Raw genomic sequence first — 25,726 nt, forward strand, 5'->3', positions numbered from 1 at the left:
ATACATTATGATTCCAAAGCCACTGATTTCTCATTACATTTTATTCCTTTGCCTTTTAGATTCTGTAGGAAGTAAAAGGTGGAGTTAAAATTCAAAAGTACAGTGGTACTGGCATTTATGTTTACCCATGTCATCATTCTCACTAGAGATCTTTACTTTGCCATGCGACTTTGATCTGTTGTCTAACATCCTTTCCCTTCAACCTGCTGGAACTCCATTTAGCATCTCTTGTAAGGCTGGTTAGTAGTAGTGAAGAAGTCCCTCAGCTTTTGTTTATCTGGGAAATATCTTAATCTTTCCCTGTTTTTTTTTTAAGGAGTTTATTGAGAAATGAGAGAAAAGAACAGAATTATACAAGCAAGATGATGAAACAAAAAGAGACACAGAGGAGAGACAATAAGAGATGTAGCAGACTAGGAAGTGGGGTGGGCTCCTCTAGGCAGAGGGAGCCTTTCCCTCATGTTTGAAAAACATATTTGCTAGATACAAAATTCTTGGTTGGCAGCTTTTTGCTTTCAGCACTTTAAATATGTCATCCCACTCTCTTCTTGCCTCCGTGGTTTCCCATGAGAAATTGGCACTTAATCTTTTTTGTTGTTGTTATTTGTTTTTTATTTCTTCTTTTTTTTTTGAGGTATCGGGACCTCGTGGTATGTGGGAAGCTGGCATTCAACCACTGAACGACATCAGCTCCCTTGAGTTGGTTTTTTTCATTTGTTTCTTTATTGGTTTTTGGGTTTTTGTTTTTTAAAGTTTTTATTTATTTATTTATCTGCCCTCTTTGCCATTCACTGTGTATTCTTCTGTGTATGCTTGTCTTCTCTTTAGGTGGCACCAGGAACCAATCCTGGGACCTTCCAGAGCAGGAGAGAGGTGCTCAATCTCTTGTGCCACCTCAGCTTCCTGGTCTGCTACATCTCTTATTGTCTCTCCTCTGTGTCTCTTTTTGTTTCATCATCTTGCTACATGAGCTCTCTACTTGGGCCAGCTTACCGTGTAGGCCAGTTTGCCTTCACCAGGAGGCCCCGGGGATTGAGCCCTGGACCTCCCATATTGTACACAGGAGCCCAGTTGCTTGAGCCACATCTGATTCCCTGTTAGTTTTTCTGTTTTTAGGAAGCACCAAGGTCCTAACCCAGGACCTCCCATGTGGGAAACAGGGAGCCATATCCGCTCCCTGTATCTCTTTTGTGGCTTTCAGAATCCAGTCTTTATCTTTGGCATTTGACTGATTATCATGTGTCATGGTGTGGGTCTATTGGGTTTCTCCTGTTTGGATTTCATTGAGTGACTTGTATGTTTTTCGTATTTAGGGCTATTTTTCTTCCATTAAATGTGGGGTGTTGCCAGTCTCTTTTTTTTTTTTTTTTTTTCCTTCAGTATTCTCTCTGTCTCTTTCTGGGACTCCCACAGTATGTAAATTGGTATGCCTGATGGTGTCCTATAGCTTCCTCAAGCCTTGTTCACTTCATTCTTTTTGCATTCTGCTCCTCTGAAGGTTAAATCACATTATTTCAATGGTCTTCTCTTCAAATTTATTGACTCCTTCCATCTCCAATCTGCTGTTGAAAACCACTAGGTAACTTTAATTTCTGTTACTGTGATCTTTACCTCTATTTGGTTCCTTTTTATTATTTCCCTCTTGAAGGACATTTGATGTTCTTTTTGTTCATCTATCATTTTCTTGTTTCCTTTAGTTATTTGTCCATGTTTTCCTTTAGCTATTTGGGCATATTTAGGATTTTGTTTTCTTTTGTTTTAGGAGGTCTTGGGGATTGAACCCGGGACCTCGTATATACATAGCAGATGCTCAACCACTGAGCTACAACCACTCCCCAGGGTTATTTTTTTTTAAACTTTGACTGGCATGTCTAAGATCTGGTCCTCCTCACTGATAGTTTCTCATGCTTTAATCTTCTCTGTCTGGGCATTCACTTCCTCTTTCTTTGTATGGTTAGTAATCTTTTGTTGAAATCTGGAAATTTTGATGTTTTAATGTGTTATTGCTGAAATTTAGACTCTGAGGTGTCTGTACTTTATGCTTTTATTCAGCTGTTATGACAGAACTTTCCGTGAATACCAGCATCTAACACACAAATACAATAATAAGAAAGAAAAACAGAAAAACACCTTTCCCAGTGTTTGCAGGTTGATCAATTCAAGTACTGTCCTTCCGAGCTTATCCATACAATGAATTTAAAGAATAGCTTGAGTCCAAAGTGTATAGGCCGCCCTAGTGCTTTCTTTGCGGATGTGCCTTAGGAATTCCTCCATTTACGTGGATATGAATGGCTCCTTTTCCCTAGAAAACAGTTTCCTCATGATTCTGAGCACTGTACTGTATGTCCAGAGCCAGCAATTCCTTGCCCGGGCAGCCGTGACTTGACTACTCCCCCATGGCATTCTGTGTGCTACCTCTACACTAAGGGAAAATCCTGGGATGGTCTGCCATGAGTGTTCTGGTTGATCCCTCAGACCACCCTCAGACAATTCTGATCAGATATATATGCCTACCATTTGGAACCAGGACCAGGGACCCACACTGGGTCCAGCGAGTGGGTGGGTGGGGCCAACCAGGGTGCCATGAAATCCACTGCTTTTAAGCTGCCTTTTCCTTTATTCAGCATTCACCCTGTTACTGCAGAACTTTAACTGTTTTTGGAAGCTCTGAGAAAGATGTCTCTGCCAGTTCTTGCTTGTTATTCAAAGCATGTGGGGGGATGGATCCCTGAAGCTTCTCATGAGACCATCTTGATTGTGACAGGGCTGAACAACTTTAACTTTAAAAAAAAAAAAACTTTATCTTATTGTTAACTTTTTTTATGGAAACTTTTTGTCATATAGAAGAGAGATTGGTAACAAACCACCTGTGTCCTTAACTCAGCTTTCAACAGTTATCAACATTCTGCCATTTTATAGATATACTTATTTTAAAGATGATTAGATTATTCTCTGTAATTCTTGGGTTGTAAATTCTCCCTGCTTCATCTTACTCTCCCTTATAATGGATTACTTCCTCTTGCGGTGGTCTTTTAGTTTATTGGTGTAATATCACTTTGAGTGTGGATTTGTTTCCGTGGGAATCCCATGTGCCCCTCCTAAGGGGAGTTTTGTTTTTTCCTCTGCTGGGGTCCTGTAAGTTTTGCTGGTTCCCTTTGGTTTCAGGTAGTTGAATTTGGAGTCTATGTGTGTGCATATTGAGAGCCTGGATTTCCATTACTTGTGGACACTCGGCTAGGGCAGTGTTAAGGTTTTTTTTTTAGCATTTCTATGTGAGTTTTTCTTTGGGTATAGAGGAGGCCATAGGCTTTTTCACATCATACTGTTTTCTACAGTCACTGGAAGTAAAACTTCCTCCTGGTTTCATTCCCTTCTTTGGGATTTTCTGTTTGTTTGTTTGCTTGCTTTTTTGTTTTTTTTTAGGAGGTTCGGGAGATTGAACCCAGGGTCTCATACATGGGAAGTAGGTACTCAACGACTTGAGCTACATCTGCTCCCCAGCTTCTTTGTTTTTTTGTTTTGTTTTTGTTTTTTAATAGCTATTGGGGATTGAATCATGTTTCCCACAAAAGACATGTTCAAATCTTAATCTGCATTCTTATGGGTGTGAACTCATTTGTAAATAGTATCTCCGAATATGTTAGGGTGAGTCAGGGTATGGATTCATTTGTGAGTAGGATCTTGGAAGATCCTGTTTAGGTGTGGCCAAACTGTGTGAGGGTGGGCCTAATCCACATGACTAAGGGCCTCATTAAGAGAAACTGAGATGCAGTCAGAGACAGGAAGAAGCCAGAAGCTGGCCAAAAGGGAAGAGCAGACACAAGGAGAGATGGCCATGTGACAGGAGGTATAGATACAAGCCACATGACCCCAGGAATTGTGGCAAGCCTGCATCAGAACACCACAGACCCAGGGAGAAAGCATGGCCTTGCTGACATTTTGATTCTGAACTTCTAACCTTCCAAACTGTGAGCCAATAAATTCCTGTTGTTTAAACCAACCTGTCGTGGTGTTTGTCTTAGCAGCTCCGGCAAATTAAGACAGTTGCTTTATTTCATTGAGTTGTATGAAGCAGTCCTTTTATTATCCTTTTTACTATGTTGTTTCATTTTATGGATGACATCAGAGAGGTAATGTGGGCTTCTTGTGGTCTCACCATTGGGAAACTAGGCTATGAATCTAGCCAGTCTGACTTTGAGCCCCCATGCTATACCTCTTCCTATCCTCCCTCTGACTTGCCATTTTAGGTGTCGCATGAGAAGGATAATCTTTTCTCAGTGGTTCTCATTATAGTTTTTTTCAATGAAATGAAAAAACAAAAAAAATGTATTAAAAACCTTGTTAAATGAATACAACAGGAGATTTGAACAGGAGAAGATAGGATAAGACAATAGTGAATATCCAGTGTGTAGAGCAGGAAAAAATAATGAAGGAAAATGAATAGAGCCTGGAGATAAGTGGGACACCATCAAGTGTACCAACATATGCATTATTGGAGTCCCAGAAGGACAAGAGAAAGAGCTGCAGAAAAAGTACTTGAAGAAGTAATAGATGAAAATTTCCCAAATCTGATGAAAAACATGAATAGAGAAGGCTTAGTGAATGCCAAACAGAATAGACTCTAAGAGATCTATACCAAGATGCATTTGGATGAAATTGTCAAAAGAGAAAGGATTTGAAAGCAAGAGAAAAACAACTTATCAAATACAGAGGATCCCAAATGAGATTAACAGTAAATTTCTCATCAAAAAACCGTGGGATGGCATATTTTAAATCCTTAAAGAAAAAAAGTCACAAGAATTCTATACTTGATCATAACCAAAAGGCCAAGTGACCCTACCACAAGTTCTGTATCTGACAAAATTATCTTTTAGAAAAAGGAGAGCGTCCCATGGCTACTGGTTTCAGTGCTTGTTGCTCAGTGTAGACAGCTGCAGGAGAGCTCTGTTCAGGCACAAGTGTCACCCTGGACCTCAAGGGATTCCACACAGCCAGACAGACAGAGTTCTCTTCAGAAACAGTTTCTGCTGGTGTTTGCCAGGATATGGAGGAGGCACCTTTAAAAATAATTTCTTTAAAAGTTCACGATGAAGGTGAATGGGATGATGACATACATTTTCAGGTCATGTGACAAAAGCTGACATCATCAGAAACATTTCCCCTTCAGTGGAGTCCTTTGATTCATAAGTCTTAACTGCAAGCTACAGACTTGCACTGTTAGGAATGACCTGTTGCTGACACCACACTGAAAGATTCTTTTTTTTTTTTTAAGATGTATTTATTTATTTATTTCTCTCCCATTCCCACCCCATTTGTCTGTTCTCTATGTCTATTTGCTGCGTGTTCTTCTTTGTCCGCTTCTGTTGTTGTCAGCGGCAATGGAATCTGTGTTTCTTTTTGTTGCAGTCATCTTGTTGTGTCAGCTCTCCATGTGTGCAGTGCCATTCTTGGGCAGGCTGCACTTTTTCTTTGGCACTGGACGGCTCTCCATACGGGGCACACTCCTTGCACGTGGGGCTCCCCTGCATGGCACACCCCTGCGTGGCACGACACTCCTTGCGTGCATCAGCACTGCACATGGGCCAGCTCCACACGGGTCAGGGAGGCCCGGGATTTGAACTGTGGACCTCCCATGTGGTAGATGGACGCCCTAACCACTGGGCCAAGTCCGCTTCCCTGAAAGATTCTTCACTCCCAGGGATAACCCTTGGCAATATGGTTGTGTTGACCGCATAGGAAGCTGATGTTACTGCTTCTACCAACACCTTCACCAGAACTAAGGTATAGCCTTCCCTAGGCTTAGAGTGAAGATCAGAAAAACTAGAATGAAAAATGTAAAAGCTCACACTTAAAAAGTGACCCAAAGGCTGTCATCATAAGAACTGTGACTAGACATGTTGACTGCTTTCATTGGTGCCATTGGACTAAACCTCAGGCATTTAAAGGGTAGAGACACTGTTAACAGAGCAGCTCAGGGTGCTCCATGAGCTCCATCTCAGTGGTGCCGTAAGTATGAAGTGCATATGTTCATAATTTTCACTAATCCCAGGATAAACTTTACAAACTTGAGTTACAAAAAGCATACTTTACAATAATTTAGAAGACAGAAATTTGTAAAGTATAATGTTTTTACTTCTGGAGTGCCTTTTCTCTTAATTCTAGACCCCAGTATTACCTGCTCTTAATGGGGTTTTGTGCACATTCTTTTGGAGTATGTTCATAAACAACAGGCAGTAGTTTTTGGGGGGACCATAATTTGATTTTCCCTTAAACAATCTCTTCAGTCCCTTGTTCTATTTTAGATATAGAGCTCAAATATGTGGATATTATTATCTATATGATTATGCTATAGATGTCCATAATTTGTTTACACATTCTTCTTTAATAGATCTTAAAATATATTAGCTACAAGTTTTCTGTGAAACAAACAAGTAAATTACTTTGAATTGTCCTGATGCTTTATTGGAAAAATTACTATGAATTTAAATAGCTGGGGCAAAAGATATGCAAAATTTACCTTTTGAGTGAAAATTCAGAATTCTCCCTGAATGTTAGTTAGTCCTCCTCTCTTCTTTCCCAGTGTTTGTGAATGAGCAATCCCTGTTTCCTACAACTATAAAAATATTATGTATCAGTATTCTTTTAAATCTTTGACAGTGTAATATTCCAAAGAATTTTGAGCTTGATCATCACCACATCATTTGTATTTCACTTTCCTCTTTGTTCTCATTTTTCTTGGAATGGTTGTATTTTTCTTGACATATTAGTCACTTTGTTACTGATTTCTAAGGGCACATTTATTATTAACCAGGTCTTCTGGTTTTCATGAACTGCACATGAAATACCATATTTTCTTCCCATTTAATTCATTATGCTTTTTTATTTTTGGTTGTACAGAAGTTATGTATTCAAATATAAACATTTTCTGTTGCATAAAAAACGAAAGGAGAAATTGAGACATTTATAAATAAACAAATGCTGAAAGAGCAGAACCAGAAAATCTGCCCAATAAGAAGTGCTAAAGGGACTCCTTCAGGCTGAAATAAAAGGATACTAGACAGTAACTCAAAGCCATAAGAATAAATAGAGAACATTGGTAAAGGTAACTATATATAAGTTAATATAAAATCCTATACTTTTGGTTTGTACTTTTAACAGGCAAATGTATAAAATATTAATGTTCATGCAGTGTATAAAGATTTACTGAGACAGTAACAACGTGAAGGGGGAAGATCAGAGAGATGTAGGAGCAGAAAGTTTGTATACTACTGAAATTAAATTGATACTAGCCAAACTAGGTTATTATTTTAAGATATTCATTGTAATTACAAAGGTAACTACTAAGAAAAAAAATTTTAAATATAGAGGAAAGGAAAGAAGGGAACAAAAATGGTCCATTGCAAAACAACTAAATAAAAAAAAAGGATGGTAATGACGTAATTGAGGAATAGCAACAAAAATACAGGACATGTAGAAAACAAGTAACTAAATAGAAGTAAATTATTTCTTGTCAGTCATTACCTTAAATGCCAATGGATTAAAATCCCTTAATAAAAGGCAAAAATTGGAAGATAGACTGAAAATCATTATCTGTATGTTACTATATAAGAGATTCTACTTTAGGTACAAAGAGAGAAAGGTTGAAAAGAAAAGGGTGGAAAATATATTCCATGCAAACAGTAATCAAAAGAGAGCTGGAGGGAAGCAGACTTGGCCTAGTGGTTAGGGCGTCCGTCTACCACATGGGAGGTCTGCGGTTCAAACCCCAGGCCTTCTTGACCCGTGTGGAGCTGGCCCATGCGCAGTGCTGATGCGCGCAAGGAGTGCCCTGCCACGCAGGGATGTCCCCTGCATAGGGGAGCCCCACACGCAAGGAGTGCACCCCGTAAGGAGAGCCGCTGAGTGCAAAAGAAAATGCAGCCTGCCCAAGAATGGCACCGCACACACAGAGAGCTGACACAACAAGATGATGCAACAAAAAGAAACACAGATTCCCATGCAGCTGACGACAACAGAAGTGGACAAAGAACATGCAGCCAATAGACACAGAGAACAGACAACTGGGGCAGGGGTGAGGGGGGAGGGGAGGGGAAATCAATCAATCAATCAATCTATCTATCTTTTAAAAAAGAGAGCTGGAGTGACTGTTTTATTATCAGACCAATTACAGTTAAAATATATATTTTAAAAAAAGATTTTAAGAGACAAAGAAGGATATTATATGTTGATAAAAGTTTGAATCCAGCAAGAAAACATGATTATAAACATATACACCTCACAACAGAGTCCCAAAATATGAAGCAAAAATGAACAGAATTGAAGGGTGAAAGGAAGCAGATTTAGCTCAATGGATAGAGCATCTGCGTACCACATGGGAGGTCCAAGGTTCAAACCCAGGGCCTCCTGACCCATGTGATGAGCTGACCCACACGCAATGCTGATGCATGCAACGAGTGTCCTGTCACGCAGGAGTGTCCCCTGCATAGGGGAGCCCCATGTGCAAGGAGTACACCCCGTAAGGAGAGCCACCCAGTGCAAAAAAAGTGCAGCCTGCCCAGGAGTGGCGCAGCACACATGGAGAGCTGATGCAGCAAGATGATGCAATAAAAAAAGACAGATTATGGGTGCCGCTGACAAGAACAAAAGTGGGCACAGAAGAACACACAATAAATGGACACAGAGTGCACACAACTGGGGGGGGGGCATGGGGAAGGGAAAAGAAATAAAAAATCTTAAAAAAAAAATTGAAGGGTGAAATAGATAGTTGTATAATAAGAGTTGGAGAATTCATTACAGCACTTTTTTTTTTTTTTTTTTAAGATTTTATTTATTTATTTCTCTCCCCTCCCTCCCTCCACCCCGGTTGTCTGTTCTCTGTTTCTATTTGCTGCATCATCTTCTTTGTCCATTTCTGTTGTCAGTGGCACAGGAATCTGTGTTTCTTTTTTGTTGCATCATCTTGTGTCATTTCTCCGTGTGTGCGGCACCATTCCTGGGCAGGCTGCACTTTCTTTCGTGCTGGGCGGCTCTCCTTACGGGGTGCACTCCTTGCGCGTGGGGCTCCCCTACGTGGGGGACACCCCTGTGTGGCAGGGCACTCCTTGCGCACATCAGCACTGTGCATGGGCCAGCTCCACACGGGTCAAGGAGGCCCGGGGTTTAAACCGCGGACCTCCCATGTGGTAGACGGACGCCCTATCCACTGGGCCAAGTCCGTTGCCCCAGCACTTTCAATAATTGATACAACATCTAAGCAGAAGATCCATAAGGAAATAGAGAACTTGAACAACTCTATTAACCAGCTATACCTATTGGACATACATAAAACAGTCTACCCAACAGCAGAATGCACACACTTCTCAAGTTCACACAGAACATTTTCCAGGATAGAACAAATATTAACCCAAAAATCAAATCTTAATAAATTTGAAAATTTGAAATCATACAAGGTATTGTCTCAAACCACAATGGAATAAAGCTAGAAATTAGTAAAAGAAGAAAAAATTGGAAAATTACAAATACATGGAAATTAAACTACATACTATTAAACAACTAATGGGTCAAAGAAGAAATCACAGGGGACATTAGGGAATATATCAAAACAAATTAAAACAAAAATGCAACATACCAAAACTTATGGTATGGCATGAAGGCACTGCTCAGAGGGAAACTCATAACTCTAAATGCCTATATTAAATAAGAAAGATTACAAAGTCAGTAACCTAACTTCACACCTAAAGAGTGACTAGAACAAGAACAACAAACCCAGAGATAGTTAGGCTGGGAAGAATAAAGATGAGAGCAGAGATCAATGAAATAGAGAATAGAAAAATCATAGAGGGGAGCAGATGGAGCTCAAGTGGTTGAGCTTCCCATATAGAAGGTCCCGGGCTGGATCCCTGGTACCTTCTAAAAATAAAAACAAATGTAAGCACCAACTCTCATTAAGAGCAGATATAGCTCAATATTTTGAGTCCCTCCTCATGTACAAGGTCCTGGGTTCAATCCCTGGTATCTCCTAAAAAAATAAAACGTTAAAAAGAGAAAAATAGTAGAATCAACAAAATAAAAAATGGGTTTTTGAAAAGATCAATGAAATCAACACACCTTTAGTCAGGTATGACAAAGAAGACACAGAGGACACAAATAACTAAAATCAGGAATAAAAGTGGAGACATAACTAAAGAAAATAAGGATTATAAGAGAGTACTATGAACAATTATATACCAGCTAATTAGAGAATCTAGTCAAAATAGACAAGTATTTAGGAACAAATTACCTAATCTGATGCCAGATGAAACAGAAAATCTTAACAGCTGTGTAACAAGAGATTGAATCAGTAATTAAAAAAAAAAAAACCTCTGAGCAAAGAAAAGCCCAGGACTAGATGGTTTCAGTGCTGAATTTCACCAAACGTTTAAAGACTATTTAATTCCTATCCTTCTCAAACTCTTCAAAAAAGTAGAAGAGGAAAGATTATTTCCTAACTCATTCTGTGAGACCAGCGTTACCCTGATAACAAAACCAGATAAGGATAAAAAAAGAAAATTACAGACCAATATTCCTCATGACTATAGATGCAAAATTCTTCAACAAACTACTGGCAAACAGAATCCAGCAGTAAAAAGTACTGGCAAACAGAATACTACAGTACATTATAAACATGACCAAGTGGAATTTATTTCAGGAGTGCAAGAATTTTTCAACATAAAATCAGCCAATGCAATACACCACATAATAGAATAAGGGGAGGAACACATGATCATTTCAATTGATGAAGAAAAGTCATTGATAAAATCCAAATCCTTTCATGATAAAAACACTCAGAAAACCAGGAACAGAAGGGAACTTTCTCCACATGACAAAAGGCATTTATGAACAACCTACAGCAAATATTATTCTCAATGGCGAAATATTTAAAGCTTTCTCCCTAATATCAGGAACAAGACAAGGATGCTTGCTGTCACCTGTTATTCAACATTGTACTGGAAATTCTAGCCCGAGCAATCAGGCAAGAGAAAGAAAGAAAAGACAGATTGGAAAGGAAGAAGTGACATTATCTATGTTCCTAGATGACATGATCCTATATCTAGACAATCTGAAAAAAATCCACAAGCAGTCTGTAAGAACTAATAAACAAATTCAGCAAAGTTGAAGGATAAACACATAGTAATCAGTTCTGTTCCTATACATCAGTAATGAACAATCTGGAAAGGAAACCACGAAAACAACTCCAATTATAATAGCATCTGAAAGAATAAAATAACCTAGGAATAAATTTAACCAAGGAGATGAAAGACTTGTACACTGAAAACTTAAAGCGTTGTTGAAAGAAATTAAAGACCCAAGTAAATGGAAAGACACCTCATGTTCCTGAACTGTAAGATTTAATATTGTTAAAGTGTCAATTCTGCCTAACATGATCTAAAACTTCATTGCAATTCCTAATTTCAGCAGACTTTTCTTGCAGAAATGGAAAAGCTGATCCTCAAATTCATACAGAATTGCAAGCATACCCAGTTAGCCAGAATAGTCTTGAAAAAGAACAAAGTTAGAGGGGACATACACTTCCTGATTTCAAAATTTTTTACAAAGCGGCAGTAATTAAAACTGTATGATACTGACAGAAGAACAGACATTTTGACCAACAGATTAGAATTGAGAGTACAGTTAAAGACACACGTGATTGGCCAGTTGATTTTCGACAAGTGTACCAAGTCCATTTGATGGGAAAAGAAAAGTCTCTTCAACAAATGGTGCTGGGACAACTGGAAATCCACATTCAAAAGAAGGAAAGTGATTCACCATATACAAAAATTAATTCAAAATGAGTCAATGACCTAAATATAAAAGGTAATGCTATAAAACTTTTTTTTTAAGATTCCCCCCCTTGTGACTTTTTGCTTCCTTGTCTGCTCTCTGTGTCCATTCACTGTATGTTATCTGTGTCTGTATTTATAGATTTTATTTCCCCTCCACCCTCACGGCTTGCTTGCTGTCTGCTCTCTGTGTCCATTTGCTGCGGGCTCTTCTGTGTTCTTGCTTGTCTCCCTTGTTTTTGTTGTTGTGTCACCTTGCTGAGTTGGCTCTCCATGGCGCAGATGGGCCTGCCTTCACAAGGAGGCCCCGGGACACTAAACCAAGGGCCTCCCATATGGAATTGAGCCACAGCCACTTCCCTATAAAACCCTTATAAGAAATCAAAGAGAAATACCTTCAGGATCTTATAGTAGGCAATGGATTTTAAAATTTTACACCAGAAGCATAAGCAACAAAAGAAAAAATATATACAATGGACTTCATCAAAAACTAAAAACTTTTGTACATCAAAAGTTTAAGGACATTGGGAAGTGGCTGTGGCTCAGTCTGTTATATGGGAGGCCCTGGGTTCGCATCCTGGGGCCTCCTTGTGAAGGCAGGCTCTTCCGCACCCTGCAGAGAGCCGCTGGCCCGCAATCGCCTTGAACAGCCAACTCATCAGGGTGACACAACAAAAAGGGAGACAAGCAAGAATGCAGAAGAATAGCTGCAAATGGACACAGAGAGCAGACAGCAAGCAAGCCACAAGTAGGGAGGGGAATAAATAAATAAAAATAAAGACACAGAAGAAAAAGCCATGGGGGTTGGATTTAAAAAAAAAGTTAAGGACATTATCAAGAAAGTGAAAAAACAACCTACAGAATGGGAGAAAATATTTGTAAACCTGTATAATAGATAAGGATTTAATATCCAGAATATGTAAAGAACTACAACTGAACAACAAGAAAAACAACCCAATTAAAAAATGGGCTGAGGGTTTGAATAATCATTTCTCTAAAGAAGATATTTAGATGGTGAATAAGTATATGAAAAGATGCTCAACATTATTATCCATTAGAGGAATGCAAATTGGAAGTCTATGAGGTACCACTTCATACCCACTAGGATGGCTATATTTTTTTAAAATGGAAAATAACCAGTGTTGGTGAGGGTGCAGAGAAATGTGAACCCTTTGTATATTGTTGGTGGGAATGTAAAATGGTGCAGCCCCTGTGGAAAACAGTTTGGTGGTTCCTCAGAAAGGTGTAGAATTACCATATGACCTGGCACTTGCTTTCCTAGGTATATACCCAAATGAATTGAAAGCAGGAACACAGACAGATATTTGTACACTAATGTTCATAGCAGTATTATTCACAATAGCCAAAAGATGCAAGCAGCCCAAATGTCCCATCAACCAATGAATGGATAAACAAACTGTGGTATATACATATGAGAGAATATTATTCAGCCATAAAAATAAATGAAGTGCTGGTACATGCTATCACATGGTTGAACTTTGAAGACCTTACGTTGAGTGAAATAAGCCAGACAAAAGGACAAATACTGTATGATTTCTCTTATGAAATATTTAGAATAAGCAAATTGATAAAAGACAGAAGGCAGAGTAGTGGTTACCAGCAATGGGGGAAGGAGAGACAGGAGTTACTGCTAAATGAATATGAGTTTTAGTTAAGGATGAAAGATAGGAGTTACTGCTAAATGAGAATAAGTTTTAATTAAGGGTGATAAAAAATCTGGAAGTAGATACTGATGAAAATTATACAGTATTATCAATGTACTGTATTGTCTGTATTGGCTAAAATGACTTTTTTAAGTTATGCATATTTTACCACAATAAAAATAAAAATTTTTTAATTAATTTTTTTTTAAGTAATAGTATTTCCTTGTGCCCTCCTTGGCCCCTCCTGTTTTCTTCCCTGGCTTGGCCCAGAGTTGCCAGCCAGCCCATACTCCCAGTACATATCCCTTGTCCTGGTTCCTGATGGGGCAGAGTAAACTCTTGCACATACTGGGAGCATGTTTGTCCCAAGCTCAAAAGGGCATTATTGAGACATGAAAAAAATGGAATATTGACTGTAAGCTTTATATCAACGTTAAATGTCTTCAGCTCGGTAACTGTACTTAACATGGTTCCATAAGTAAATATTCTTGTTCTTTGGAAATATACGTGGCAGTATCAAGGGTTCAAGGAGCACGATGTATACAATCTACGCCCAAGGGTTCAGAAAATGTATAGATGAATAGATGGGTAGCTAGATAAATTTGATAGCTTGATGGATAGCTAGAATGCTAACAGCAGATGTGGCAGAATCTGCCCCAGAGACTTGCAACCTAGGAGGTTGCAAGCAGACAGGAGCAGCTGATCTTGGAGTAGGAACATGTACCCCATCATACCTACTAGCCCCTAGGATGGGATATGGGTTTTGAAGAAGTTCTAGGAGAAACTCTGAGAATCTGTGAATGGAACTGACCTGGAAACATAACAATACAGCTGTGTTCTAAAGAAACCTGTTTTGTGGAATCCCATACCTGAAAACAAAAGAGGGGTTTTTTAAAAAACTACTTTATAAAATAATTCATCATAGCAATTTTTTTAAACATTACGCTCTTCCAGCACTTTTTAAAAAAGATTTATTTATTTATTTATCATATCCCCCCCTCCCCCCCTCCCCCCCTCCCCCCCCCTCCCGTTGTCTGCTCTCTGTGTCCATTCGCTGTGTGTTCTTCTGTGACTGCTTCTATTCTTATCAGCGGCACTGGGAATCTGTGTTTCTTTTTGTTGCGTCATCTTATTGTGTCAGCTCTCCATGTGTGCAGTGCCATTCTTGGGCAGGCTGCACTTTCTTTCACACTGGGCAGCTCTCCTTACGGGGCACACTCCTTGCGCATGGGGCTCCCCTACTCGGGGGCCACCCCTGTGTGGCAGGGTACTCCTTGTGCGCATCAGCACTGTGTATGGGCCAGCTCCACACAGGTCAGGGAGGCCCAGGGTTTGAGGCTTGGACCTCCCATGTGGTAGGCAGACGCCCTATCCATTGGGCTAAGTCTGCCTCCCCAGGACATTTAAATAGTACTGGTGTTTATATTTACTATGCCATTACCCTCATCAGAAATCTTTTATTTTGTCATGCGACTTTGATCTTTTTTCTATTGTCATTTCCTTTCAACATGCAGAACTCCCTTTAGCATCTCCTACAAGCCTGGTCTACTAGCAGTGATGAATTCCCTCAGCTTTGTTTATCTGTAAATATCTTAATCTTTCCTTCATTTTTTTTTTTAAGATTTATTTATGTATTTATTTCCCCTTCCCCCCCACCCTGGTTGTCTGTTCTCTGTCTTTTTGCTGTGTCTTCTTCTTTGTCCGCTTCTGTTGTCAGTGGAACGGGAATCTGTGTTTCTTTTTGTTGCGTCATCTTGTTGTGTCAGCTCTCCGTATGTGCAGCACCATTCCTGGGCAGGCTGCACTTTCTTTCGTGCTGGGCAACTCTCCTTACGGGGCGCACTCCTTGTGTGTGGGTTTCCCCTACGCAGGACACCCCTGCGTGGCACAGCACTCCTTGCGCGCATCAGCACTGCGCATGGGCCAGCTCCACACGGGTCAAGGAGGCCCGGGGTTTGAACCACAGACCTCCCATGTGGTAGATGGACGCCCTAACCACTGGGCCAAGTCCACTTCCCTTTCCTTCATTTTTGAAAGACAGTTTTGCCAGATAGAAAATTCTTGGTTGGGAGTTTTTGCCTTTAGTACTTTAAATATGTCATCTTATTACCTTCTTGCTTCCAGGTTTTCCATAATAGGCACTTAATCTTATTGAGGTACCTAACTTTTTTTTAAGCTACTTTATAAAATAATTCATCATAGCATTTTTTAAAAATGTTATGTTTTTCCTGTACATTTAAATTATGTTGTTTGGAAATTTTTTTCATGAAACTTTTCTGAAGCATTGTTTTGGACAAGTTGCTTGATGCTCTATATCTCAGTTTCCCCTTCTGTCAGATGAAAGTTAGATGAGGTATTCTCCCACTGAGCTCTCCAACTCATGTTCTGGAATGCTGAGGAGACCTCCATGGTGTGAATTGATGTCAGCAACCGTATGAAAGCTCAAGGGTTAATCGAAGCCATAGGATCTGGGACTTTTCCACTGTGGCTGTCAGAGCTGGACCTGACTGGGTCACTTTGCCCCTTGGCATCGGGGTACCCTTATCACCAACACTGCATTTTAGTTTTCCTTCTTCCTTTTGTAAGGACTCCCCATTTCTATGCAGTCTTTATTATTGCATGGAGGGATTACGTGTTCAGGTGGAAAAGTAGGATAGCTGCCTACTCCCTGCTTCCCCCTTCCTTTCTACTGCCTAGTCAGAAAAGTGTCCCTTAGCTCTTTTTCCAAGCCACTGAGTTTGAATTGATCTCTGTTGCTAGTAAGAGGTGGGGAGGACTCCTGCTAAAGTTACCTGGGAGCGGAAGGTGTGCGACTGATAATTATAACCCTAGTGCACTCTTCTAAGGCCTGAGTGATTTAGCTAAGAGCAGTAATCCTGATCTTATCAGGAAGGTTTTGTAGTCCAACAGTGCTGATTATAACAGTATCTGTTTTACTTCCTGGGGCTCCTCTCTTCTTTTAGGATTCTCCTATAATCTTGCCTGTACCCCCTCTATATGACTCATTACCTCCAGAAATCAGTTAAAGCTGGTGGGAGGGCAAAGAGCGTTTTTCTTTTTTTCTTACTAAGACCCAGGAACTGGACTTCTGGCATTACAACATCATCTACCAGACCAGCAGTAGAGCACAGTGTGGTAAAAATAGTACTTACAAGAGCCAGGGATCTGGCCAAAGATAAGGTAGTTTGTGTATTGCTTATTAAGAAAGAAAAATAGTAATAATTACAGCAGCAATATTCAGCCTAAGTATCTTAGTTATGTTTTGCATATCAGAGCAATTAATTGGTATCCATGGGCTTGAGATCAGCCCCTTTGAAGTTTGGTAATTGTGCTGAGTACTTTGAGGTTCAGGTCTTTAAACTCACCTCTTTCCTTGACCTTGGGATTCAGACTCCTTTAGATTATAGAGAGTGGACAGAACAGAAACTCATTACTATTCTGTGTTTTCAGAGAACTTTCCATAAAAATTGACAGTATGTGCAGTGGTGTTTTAAGGACAGGACAGTTTTAGAGATTTCAGAATATCGGAAACACAAGTGAAGAGAAGAGTTGGTAGTATATAGCTCTGTACTTTAAACCTTAGGGAAAGGGTTAACTCTTGCCTTGGGGAGGAGTGAGGAATGGGAGCTAAAATTGCTTTGGACATCTGAGCTGTGCTTTAATAAGATATTCCAGGTGGTCAAGAAGTAATCCTAAAATAGCCCAGATACTTAATTGCTTTTAAAGTCAGGCGCTCTAGTCTGTGAGGAGGTTCAGCTCTAAGGAATGCAGTACTGGCTCCTGAGATCTTAGGGGCGTGGTCTGGTTGGAGTTTTTAAAATCCCAGTAAAAAGAAAGGCCCAAGCAGCCTTCTTGGGTCAGGAGATAGTTGTTAAATTTCGCCCTTTCTCCTTACTGGAAGGGTGGCAGTAAATCTTTGGCTTCTGCCGCTGTGAACTGCCTTAACCTGACTTCCTACAGGGCTGTGGGGTTGATCTTGTCACCCCCGCCCCCAGAGACAGTGGTCTATATTCTTGCTTGATTATAGATTTCCTGCTTGATCCCCCTGCCCAGCTTCCCTCGATTAACATCAGAAACATACCTTTCTCACTGTAAGAATTCATATTGATCCTTCTTTTTCCCTTTCATCCCTTCAGTCCTCCAGTTGATTCTCTGACTTGGCTGAATCTTATATCAGTTCTGGTTCTGCTGCCCCCTGTCCCCCCACCCTCATCCAGATTCTCAGCATGGGCTACTGCACAGTCACTCAGCCTGTGTTGGCTTTCCTTCTAAAATATTCAGTACTGTGTACAGAAGTCATACATTGACCTTGTAAATCATTGCTGAGGGGCATAAAATAAGTGAAGTCGCACTCTTCTCTGACTTCAAAGACTGTGAAGATGTCAGTTCTATGCCATATTATTCTATAATTTCAATGCAGTCCAAGCCCAAATCTGCTTTGTTAGGTGGATAAGAAGGAGGGTAAGTAATGGGTCTTGACAGATGATTCCGCTTAATCTAGGGGGAAAACACATAATTGTTTTTTCTGTCTCTCTTCTCCTTTTAGACTATATTCCATGAGGTCAGAGGCTCTTATTTATCTGTCTTTTTTTCCTCAGAACCCTTTCACAGTGTCTAATAGCTCAAAGGTGAGCAAATGTTTATATGAATTAATACAATGAAACAATTTTTGAAGATGAAAAAGCAAAATCCCCCATGATCCCAATCCTCTTTGATATTTATGTACATTCATATGTGTCCTTTTTTCCAACAAAAGTGGGTTGTTAAAGCAATCTGAGCACTGATTTAAGTTTATTTATTTATTTGTTCTTTTATATAGAAAACATCCAGTGCCACCCCAACTCTAAACTCACCGTTTTAGAGTTTAAATTTACTCCTGGTATTCAAGGTATTTCACAGCTTCTTTCCACCTTAACTGATCAGACTTGCAATCCTTATATCTTCCCTGCCAAAACATGCCTTGTTTATCCCCCACTCCATGCTCATTTAAACTGTAAATCTCTCCCCTCAACCCATTCTTCAAGGCCCAGCTTAATCTCCACTTCTGAACCTCTCCAGCTTTTTCTTATTGCTTTGTGCTATTCAATGTTACATTTGTGTTCAACTTGTTTTCTCAACTACATGGTGGAAATCCCAGTGGTGGGAACTTTTTTTTTTATCCTCCTAAGTATAATGCTTTACCTGGAGGGGATTCTCAGGAAATCTATGTTGATTGACTTTGTCACAGGATCTTAGCTTTTCAGGACAGAAAGGGCCCCTTGAGGCCATCTAGTCCAGCCCTGTCTCATGCTGAATTCCACACCATGACATCCCAGACAGATGGCCATCCAGAGACAGGAAGCTGCCCACCTCCTGAGAAGGCCCACTCCATTTATTTGGCAGTCTGATTGTTAGGAAAGTTCCTCTATCAACCTGAAATCTTCCTGATAACTTCTGCCCAGTGACCCTACTTCTGCCCTCTGGGACTATAGACAAAAACTGTCTGCTTCCTCTTCCACTAGGCAGCCTTTCAGATTTTCAGATAGTGGTCCCGTTTCCCCTCTGTCTTAGCTCTTCCAGGGAGGTGTTAAGCCTTAATTTTGAATAGATGTCAGTTAGACTTGGGTTTTTTGTTATTGTTTTGTTTTTTAGGTATTAGGGACTATGGAATGAACATGGGTCCTCATTTGTGGAAAGTCGGCACTCAACCTCTGAGCCACATCAGCTTCCCTGAGTTGGTTTTTTCATTTGTTGTGTTTGTTTTTTTGTTTGTTTGTTTTTCAGGAGGCACCAGGAACCGATCCTGGACCTTCTGGGGTGGGAGAGAGTTGTTCAATCTACTGCGCCACCTCAGCTCCCTGGTCTGCTATGTCTCCCCCCCACCAATTGTCTGCTCTGTGTCCATTTGCTATGTGTTCTTCTGTGTCTGCTTGCATTCTTGTCTTCGGCACTGGGAATCTATGTCTCTTTTTGTTGTGTCATATTGCTGCGTCAGCCCTGTATGTGTGCAGCCCCATTCCTGGGCAGGCTGCGCTTTTTTTTGCACCGGGTGGCTCTCTTTGCGGGAGTGCACTTCTTGTGCATGGGCCTTCCCTATGTGGGGGACCCTCCCTGCGTGGCACAGCACTCCTTGTATGCATCAGCACTGTGCGTGGGCCAGCTCACCACACGGGTCAGGAGGCCCTGGGTTTGAACCCTGGGCCTCCTATATGATATGTGGATGCTCTATCCGTTGAGCCAAAATCCACTTCCCCTCTGCTATGTCTTTATTGTTTCTCCTCTGTGTCTCTTTTTGTTTCGCCAGCTCTTTGCTTGGGCCAGCACTCTGCTCAGTCCAGCTCACCACATGGGCCAGCTTGCCTTCACCAGGAGGCCCCAGGAATCACACCCTAGACTTCCCATATGGTAGATGGGAGCCCAACCACTTGAGCTACCTCTGCTTCCCCCTGATTCTTTATTTTTGAAGGCCTTTTATGTGCTTGTCACAGTGCGAGGTGCTGTAGTCCTCTGGTCCCTTCAGGGATATAACCCTCTTCTTTCTCTCTCCTGATCCTCAGTCTGCGGGGTTAACATGGGCACTCCAGTGATCTTGTCCTACCCAGGTAGTGGTAAAATGTTCATAACTTCATACTGTTCACTAACCCCAGATAACTCTCCTGGGCAAGTGTTGTGTGAGGGCGGGTTATCTGGTAAACTGAACCACCCAGTGAAGCCAATCAAGGGAAGAAAGAATCTCCCATTGATGAGCGCCATCCAGGACCAGGACTTGGGCAATTCTAATAGCCCAAGAAGAGTATTTCTCTTTCTTTTTTCCTCCCCCTCGCCCCACTGATCTCCCTACCTAGCAAAAAAGAGCCAGACAGACCTGGGTTTTAAATCCTGGAACTGCCACTTACCAGGTCTGAGTCCCTGGACAAGTTACTTGAACTCTTAGAGCTGTTGTTTTCCCATTTTGAAAATAACCACCTCCGCATTGTAAAATTGAATGAGAAAATATTTGTAAAGCTCCTGGCCCAACCTTCAATATGCAGAAGGCATAAACACTCGTTTCCTGTTCTCTCTCCTTCCTCCAACCTTCTTTCACTATGACTTTTGAGGTATTTAAAGGCAAAACACTCTGTGGCTTCCCTGGGGAAAATGAGCTGAATGTGGGTATGGTAGGCAAAGCTAGTTTGTGGAGGGTATTTGGGAACAAACTGTCAGTTTCCTGTGAGCTCCTGCTGAGATCAAAGATGTTAAAAGGGAGTTCTCTAGTAGAAGGGTTGTAAATGGCAATAAGCAAAGGCTCCAGCTACTGTTGACTTTGCTTTGCAGCATTTTTGGGCTATTTAATACTGCTGCTGACAGGGCGACAAAGCCTGTTCCCCAGGCAGGTTAGACTTGCACGCAGTGGCCCTTCAACTGAAATGTTTTCTTGTGGACTCTTGATCCTTAAACTATCAAGCTGTCTCTTTTTGGATGTGTTCTCCCCTGCAGACACTCCCCATGCCTTCCTCTACCACTGTGGGCTCTCAGTGAGCCATGTCCAGCATCCAAGACAAAATATTTCTGGACTGATAACTTTCCAGCAGTTGCACCCACAGCCTTTTGATAGGCCGAGAAACCTCCTGCCCACAGACTTGAATACATAAGTCAGCTGTGAAGGCGGACTTGGCCCAGTGGATAGGGTGTCCGTCTACCACATGGGAGGTCCGCGGTTCAAACCCCGGGCCTCTTTGACCCGTGTGGAGCTGGCCCATGCACAGTGCTGATGCGCGCAAGGAGTGCCATGCCATGCAGGGGTGTCTCCACGTAGGGGAGCCCCATATGCAAGGAGTGCACCCCGTAAGGAGAGCCACCCAGCACCAAAGAAAGTGCAGTCTGCCTAAGAATGGCACTGCCCACACGGAGAAATGACACAACAAGATGACGCAGCAAAAAGAAACACAGATTCCCGTGCTGCTGACAACAACAGAAGCGGACAAAGAAGATGCAGCAAATAGACACACAGAACAGACAACTGGGGTCGGGGGGTAGGGGAGAGAAATAAATACATAAATAAATCTTAAAAAAAAAAAAAGTCAGCCGTATTTTATTAATCCAGTCGATTGGAGTTAAGAACCAAGAAAGTAACTGCTGAAGTTTGTAATCCTCTCAAGGAAAGGGGGAGGGGGAAGTAGAAGAGGCATGGGGTCTTTCAGCAGATGTACCTTAGCGCTTTCTATGTGCTGGGACTGGGGGTGCCCTGACCAGATGCTGACAGGCTGCGGACAAAGACAGGGACACAAGTAACCAGAACACTGGGAACAGAGCCCCGAGGAGAAAGGCGTAGATTCTGCTTGGTGGGCAGGGATGAGGGAAGCTTCAGAAAGGAAACAACATTCCAGCTGGACTGTGAAGCACCAACAGGGTTCGGGTATTAGGCTCATCTCAGCCAGAAAATCCTGGGTCAGAGATTAACTGTCCCAAAATAGAGAACATAACTCACAGTGGACTCTTCTCCATCAGCCCCACCTGGGTATTTTAAGTTCTGTAACTGGCCGTCCTTGTCTTGGAATTGGACAAAAGAAAACACCGATCCTGGGCAACTATTTTCTTTAAATTGTAACTGACAGATCCTATCTGTGGAATTGGGTCAAATGGTGAAATTGTTCAAGGAGTTCAGTTTCCCATTTCTGCCCTGTTCTGGCAGGGCTCCATGTCTTTTGTGGTCAGAGCCAGAGGCATTTCAGGCTAAGAAAGATCCTGTCACTGAGGAGGCTTCCAAGTGACCCACACTAGTGGGCTCTAACTAGTACAAGGCCTGAACGTCCTGTGAATCAGGTCTTATAGTCTGGACAGAGTTGGAGGAAGCTGAAAGGACCTGCTGGGCCCCTCAGCCCCCAGCCCCCTATGCTGAGGCACAAGTCTTGTCCCTGGAGCTGAGCCCTCGCACTTGGGTGTTTATTTTCACATGTCGTGGTCTCACGGTGGTCTCCCGGTGTGCTTGTTTTTATATTCCTCTGCTGGGGAGAGCCTTGTCTCAAGATTCTAGGTTGTGGATTCTGTTTTCTCATCCAACTGAGTGTTAACTAGTTTCTGAGCAAGCATTCATAGTGCCTGGAAGTTACTGTAATTAGCAAAAAACTGTGTTTTCATCTCTCTTTTGGTGACTGATAAAGAAAGAATCCTCCTGTGAGGATATACAAAATCAGGCTTCAGATCTCTGGCTCCAGAGAGTTGGGAATTGAGCTGCTGCAGTAAACAGCTGACATAACAGAAGCAGCAGTGATCCCCCATTAAATGTCTTTCAGCCGATAGAGGCTCCTGGGATAATTGACTTTCCAGCAGGAATTACTGGCTCAAACGAAATCACTGGGCATTAGGGCAACTACTGCATCCTTTTGAAAGGGGGAATGTAACTCTGTCAGGTTCTGCTGACCTGTCAGGCATAATTCATCTTGATTATTCAGTGTGCTCATTGCTACCAGATGACACCAGATTTTTTGGTGACTATAATTACAGTGTGGGGATGAGTTTTGGTTTAGGACTTGACCTTTATTTTGTTTTGTTTTTAAGTGTTCCTTTTGTTTGGTTATTGACTTCCCTGAGCTGAAGGTGCTGTCAGAAGGTTTAAGATGATGTCTGCCTCAGTAGATGATGGGCACATAGTCAGATAGCATTTCCTGAGCACTTCCTTAAACATGTCTTTTTCTAGATAAGCTGGGAAACAGTTTAATGTAGCCTGTTTCATTTCAACAGACAGGGTGTCACTTTTTGGTTATACTTACCTCACTGTGTGCTGAATTGCTGCTATCAGAAAATGGGTCTTGTCATACCTGAGCAAAGTATGGTCCCAAAATATAACTGAGTAATACCTCCTGCTTACAGGCAAGCTTTATTTTATTTATTTTATTTTAATTTAATTTAATTTAATTTAATTTTTTTATTCCACCCTACCCCGAGATAGCTCCCTCGTCTGTCTGCTGCTTGTCTGCTTGCTGTGTCTGCTCGTCTTGTCTAGGAGGCACTGGGAACTGAACCCGGGACCTCCCATATAGAAGGTTGCTTGAGCCACATCCACTCCCCTGGCAAGCTTTATTTTAAAGGGGAAGCAGGAGAGAAAAGAATTATATCAGGCTTTTCATTTTTTATTGGCCTGGTTTTAGATTGAGATCCTGTGCAGTCCCAAGCAGGTCTTCCCAAGAAAACTCTGCTTCCCCTCCTCACTTACCCTTCTCCCACCACCCACACACCCCAGCAGGGTAGTATGTGCGTGCGCCTGTGGTCCCTGGGAGAGAGTGCCTGCTCAGAGTGTCCAGTCCTGCCCCTGACTCCACATGCCATTGGGTGCCACACGAACAGCAGTTACACTAAGAAGCTGCCTACTCTGTGGGCAGAGGCTTTTTTTTTTTTTACTCTCCTGAATTGGATATATATGTTCATGTCTTTTTTGAGGAAGTGCTTAATGAGTTTTAAATAACCAGTTAATGCTTCTTAACAACGGCCACAGTATACCCTTCGTTGAGGGCTGTTATGTGCCAAACTGTGCTATATGCTGGGGGTGCAAAGATGAGTAAGTTCTAAAGGAGCTTACAGTCTGATGAGAATGACACATAATTTCAAAATAGTATGTTAAATTCTAAGCTACAGATGTACAGAGATTGCTTCTAGAATACTTCATGCACCGTAGAAGATGGTGCCTGACCTGAACCTTGAGGAAGGAGTAAGAGTGACCCATTGAGGAAAGGTAGGACGCACATGTCAAGAGCTTGAACACATCCTCCTAGTCCCTTGAATGGTGTTGGCTTACCCTGATCAATGACTTAGGATTAGGTTTTCCTTGTCTCTCTAAGGAAAAGGAACTCTCACCCTCATGGCACAGGCTCTCTGTACCCTGGGAACAGTCTCAGCCATGGGCCCTCATATCGCTAGGGAGTTGGGTTCATTAGGCTTAGGTCTTCTAATGGTGAAGTTTGGCTGAGAAACCACAGTTTAAGGATCTGTGTCCTGCTTCCTTTGGCCCTTTAACCCCCGGTTAGAATTGTGTGGGAAGCCAGGCTAGGGATTGCACAGCCTACAGAACAGTGTTGCATCTTAGAGTGATGCCTTCTGGAAGATCAGCCAGGGGTGAGCAGGTTCTCAGAAAATTGGACTTTTGTGCCCTTCTCTTCCAGGATCAAGTATTAATAACACCCACTGTCTTCTAACAAATACAGATGATTTTTCCACCAACTCCCTTTTCTTTTAGAGCCATAACTGGAAGGGGAAAAAAGATGTCCCTATAAGGGTTGCAGAGGCAGGCATCCGTGCAGTCTTTCACAGTGCGATCAGGATAGCAAATGGCTAAGGGTCTCTGTCTTCCCCCTAAATGACAGCATTTTTCACTCTTTCTCTTCCTATTCCCCTCTAAAATTTGTGTTTTGTTCCTTTTAGAATGGTGGTTTGGCCTGGAGTGATGATGTGGATGGAGGCCGGGGAAGAGAAATCTCTCGGGATTTTGCCAAGGTCTGTAATGTTTCCTTTGTGTTAAAGAAAGGAGCAGTTCTGCAGTGGGTGGTTGTATCTAATCCCCAAGGAATAAGAACAGGAGTGACCTATGAATCATATTTATAGCCAAATAGATGGTTCTAGTATATATGGTGCAAGCTTTCTACAGCAAGGTGGAATTTTTCATTGTTTTTTTTTCTTGGGGGATGGCGATTGCAGCTGTATGAACTGGACGGTGATCCTGAAAGGAAAGAGTTCCTGGATGACCTCTTCATCTTTATGCAAAAGAGGGGTGAGTGTACAGTCTGCTCATCATTTCAATTCAGTAAAAGCGAGTACCTACTCTGTGCAAATCACCGTTAGCATCCTCCCCCGAGTGCTAACATCTTATCTCAGGATGACGAGAGGCATTTGCTGCCTATAGATTGAAGAAGGCAGAGAGGACCTCAACAGAAAATGAACAGGATGATTGTCCACATTTGGGCCCTGCATTGTTTTTGTCCTTCTTCCAATTAACTGGTCTCTGTAGCATTTCAGGCTCAAACATATTTTTATCTCAGCCTTTTAGCTGCCCTGGGCTTCACTGAAACTAGCATGTGGGGGCCTCCTGTTTGTGCATCTAGCATTGTGGAGATTGAAAAAGGCAGATGGAAGAATAGAGGACCCTCAGGATTTGTTAGGAGAGTCTGACATGATCCATGAAAAGGAAAGGGCAACTCTTTTTTCTTCTATATTGACTTGGTTGGAGCATTCCTGCAGTTTAACTCTGGACCATAGTGTGACTGAGCCTTGAGCCCAGTGACTCAGCTTCCTGGC

General features: G+C 41.7%; 1 protein-coding gene across 1 annotated transcript in view; it reads left to right on the plus strand.

The window, feature by feature from the left end:
• Positions 1–25,726, plus strand: part of ARID3B (AT-rich interaction domain 3B) — a 68,210-nt gene that overhangs the window by 17,220 nt on the left and 25,264 nt on the right. The window contains exons 3-4 of the mRNA XM_004476632.5: positions 24,857–24,928; positions 25,130–25,202. Of these exons, the coding sequence (XP_004476689.1) occupies positions 24,857–24,928; positions 25,130–25,202 (145 nt within the window). The remainder of the gene's footprint in view (positions 1–24,856; positions 24,929–25,129; positions 25,203–25,726) is intronic.

Source organism: Dasypus novemcinctus, chromosome 3, assembly GCF_030445035.2.
Source record: "Dasypus novemcinctus isolate mDasNov1 chromosome 3, mDasNov1.1.hap2, whole genome shotgun sequence".
NCBI lineage: Eukaryota > Metazoa > Chordata > Mammalia > Cingulata > Dasypodidae > Dasypus > Dasypus novemcinctus.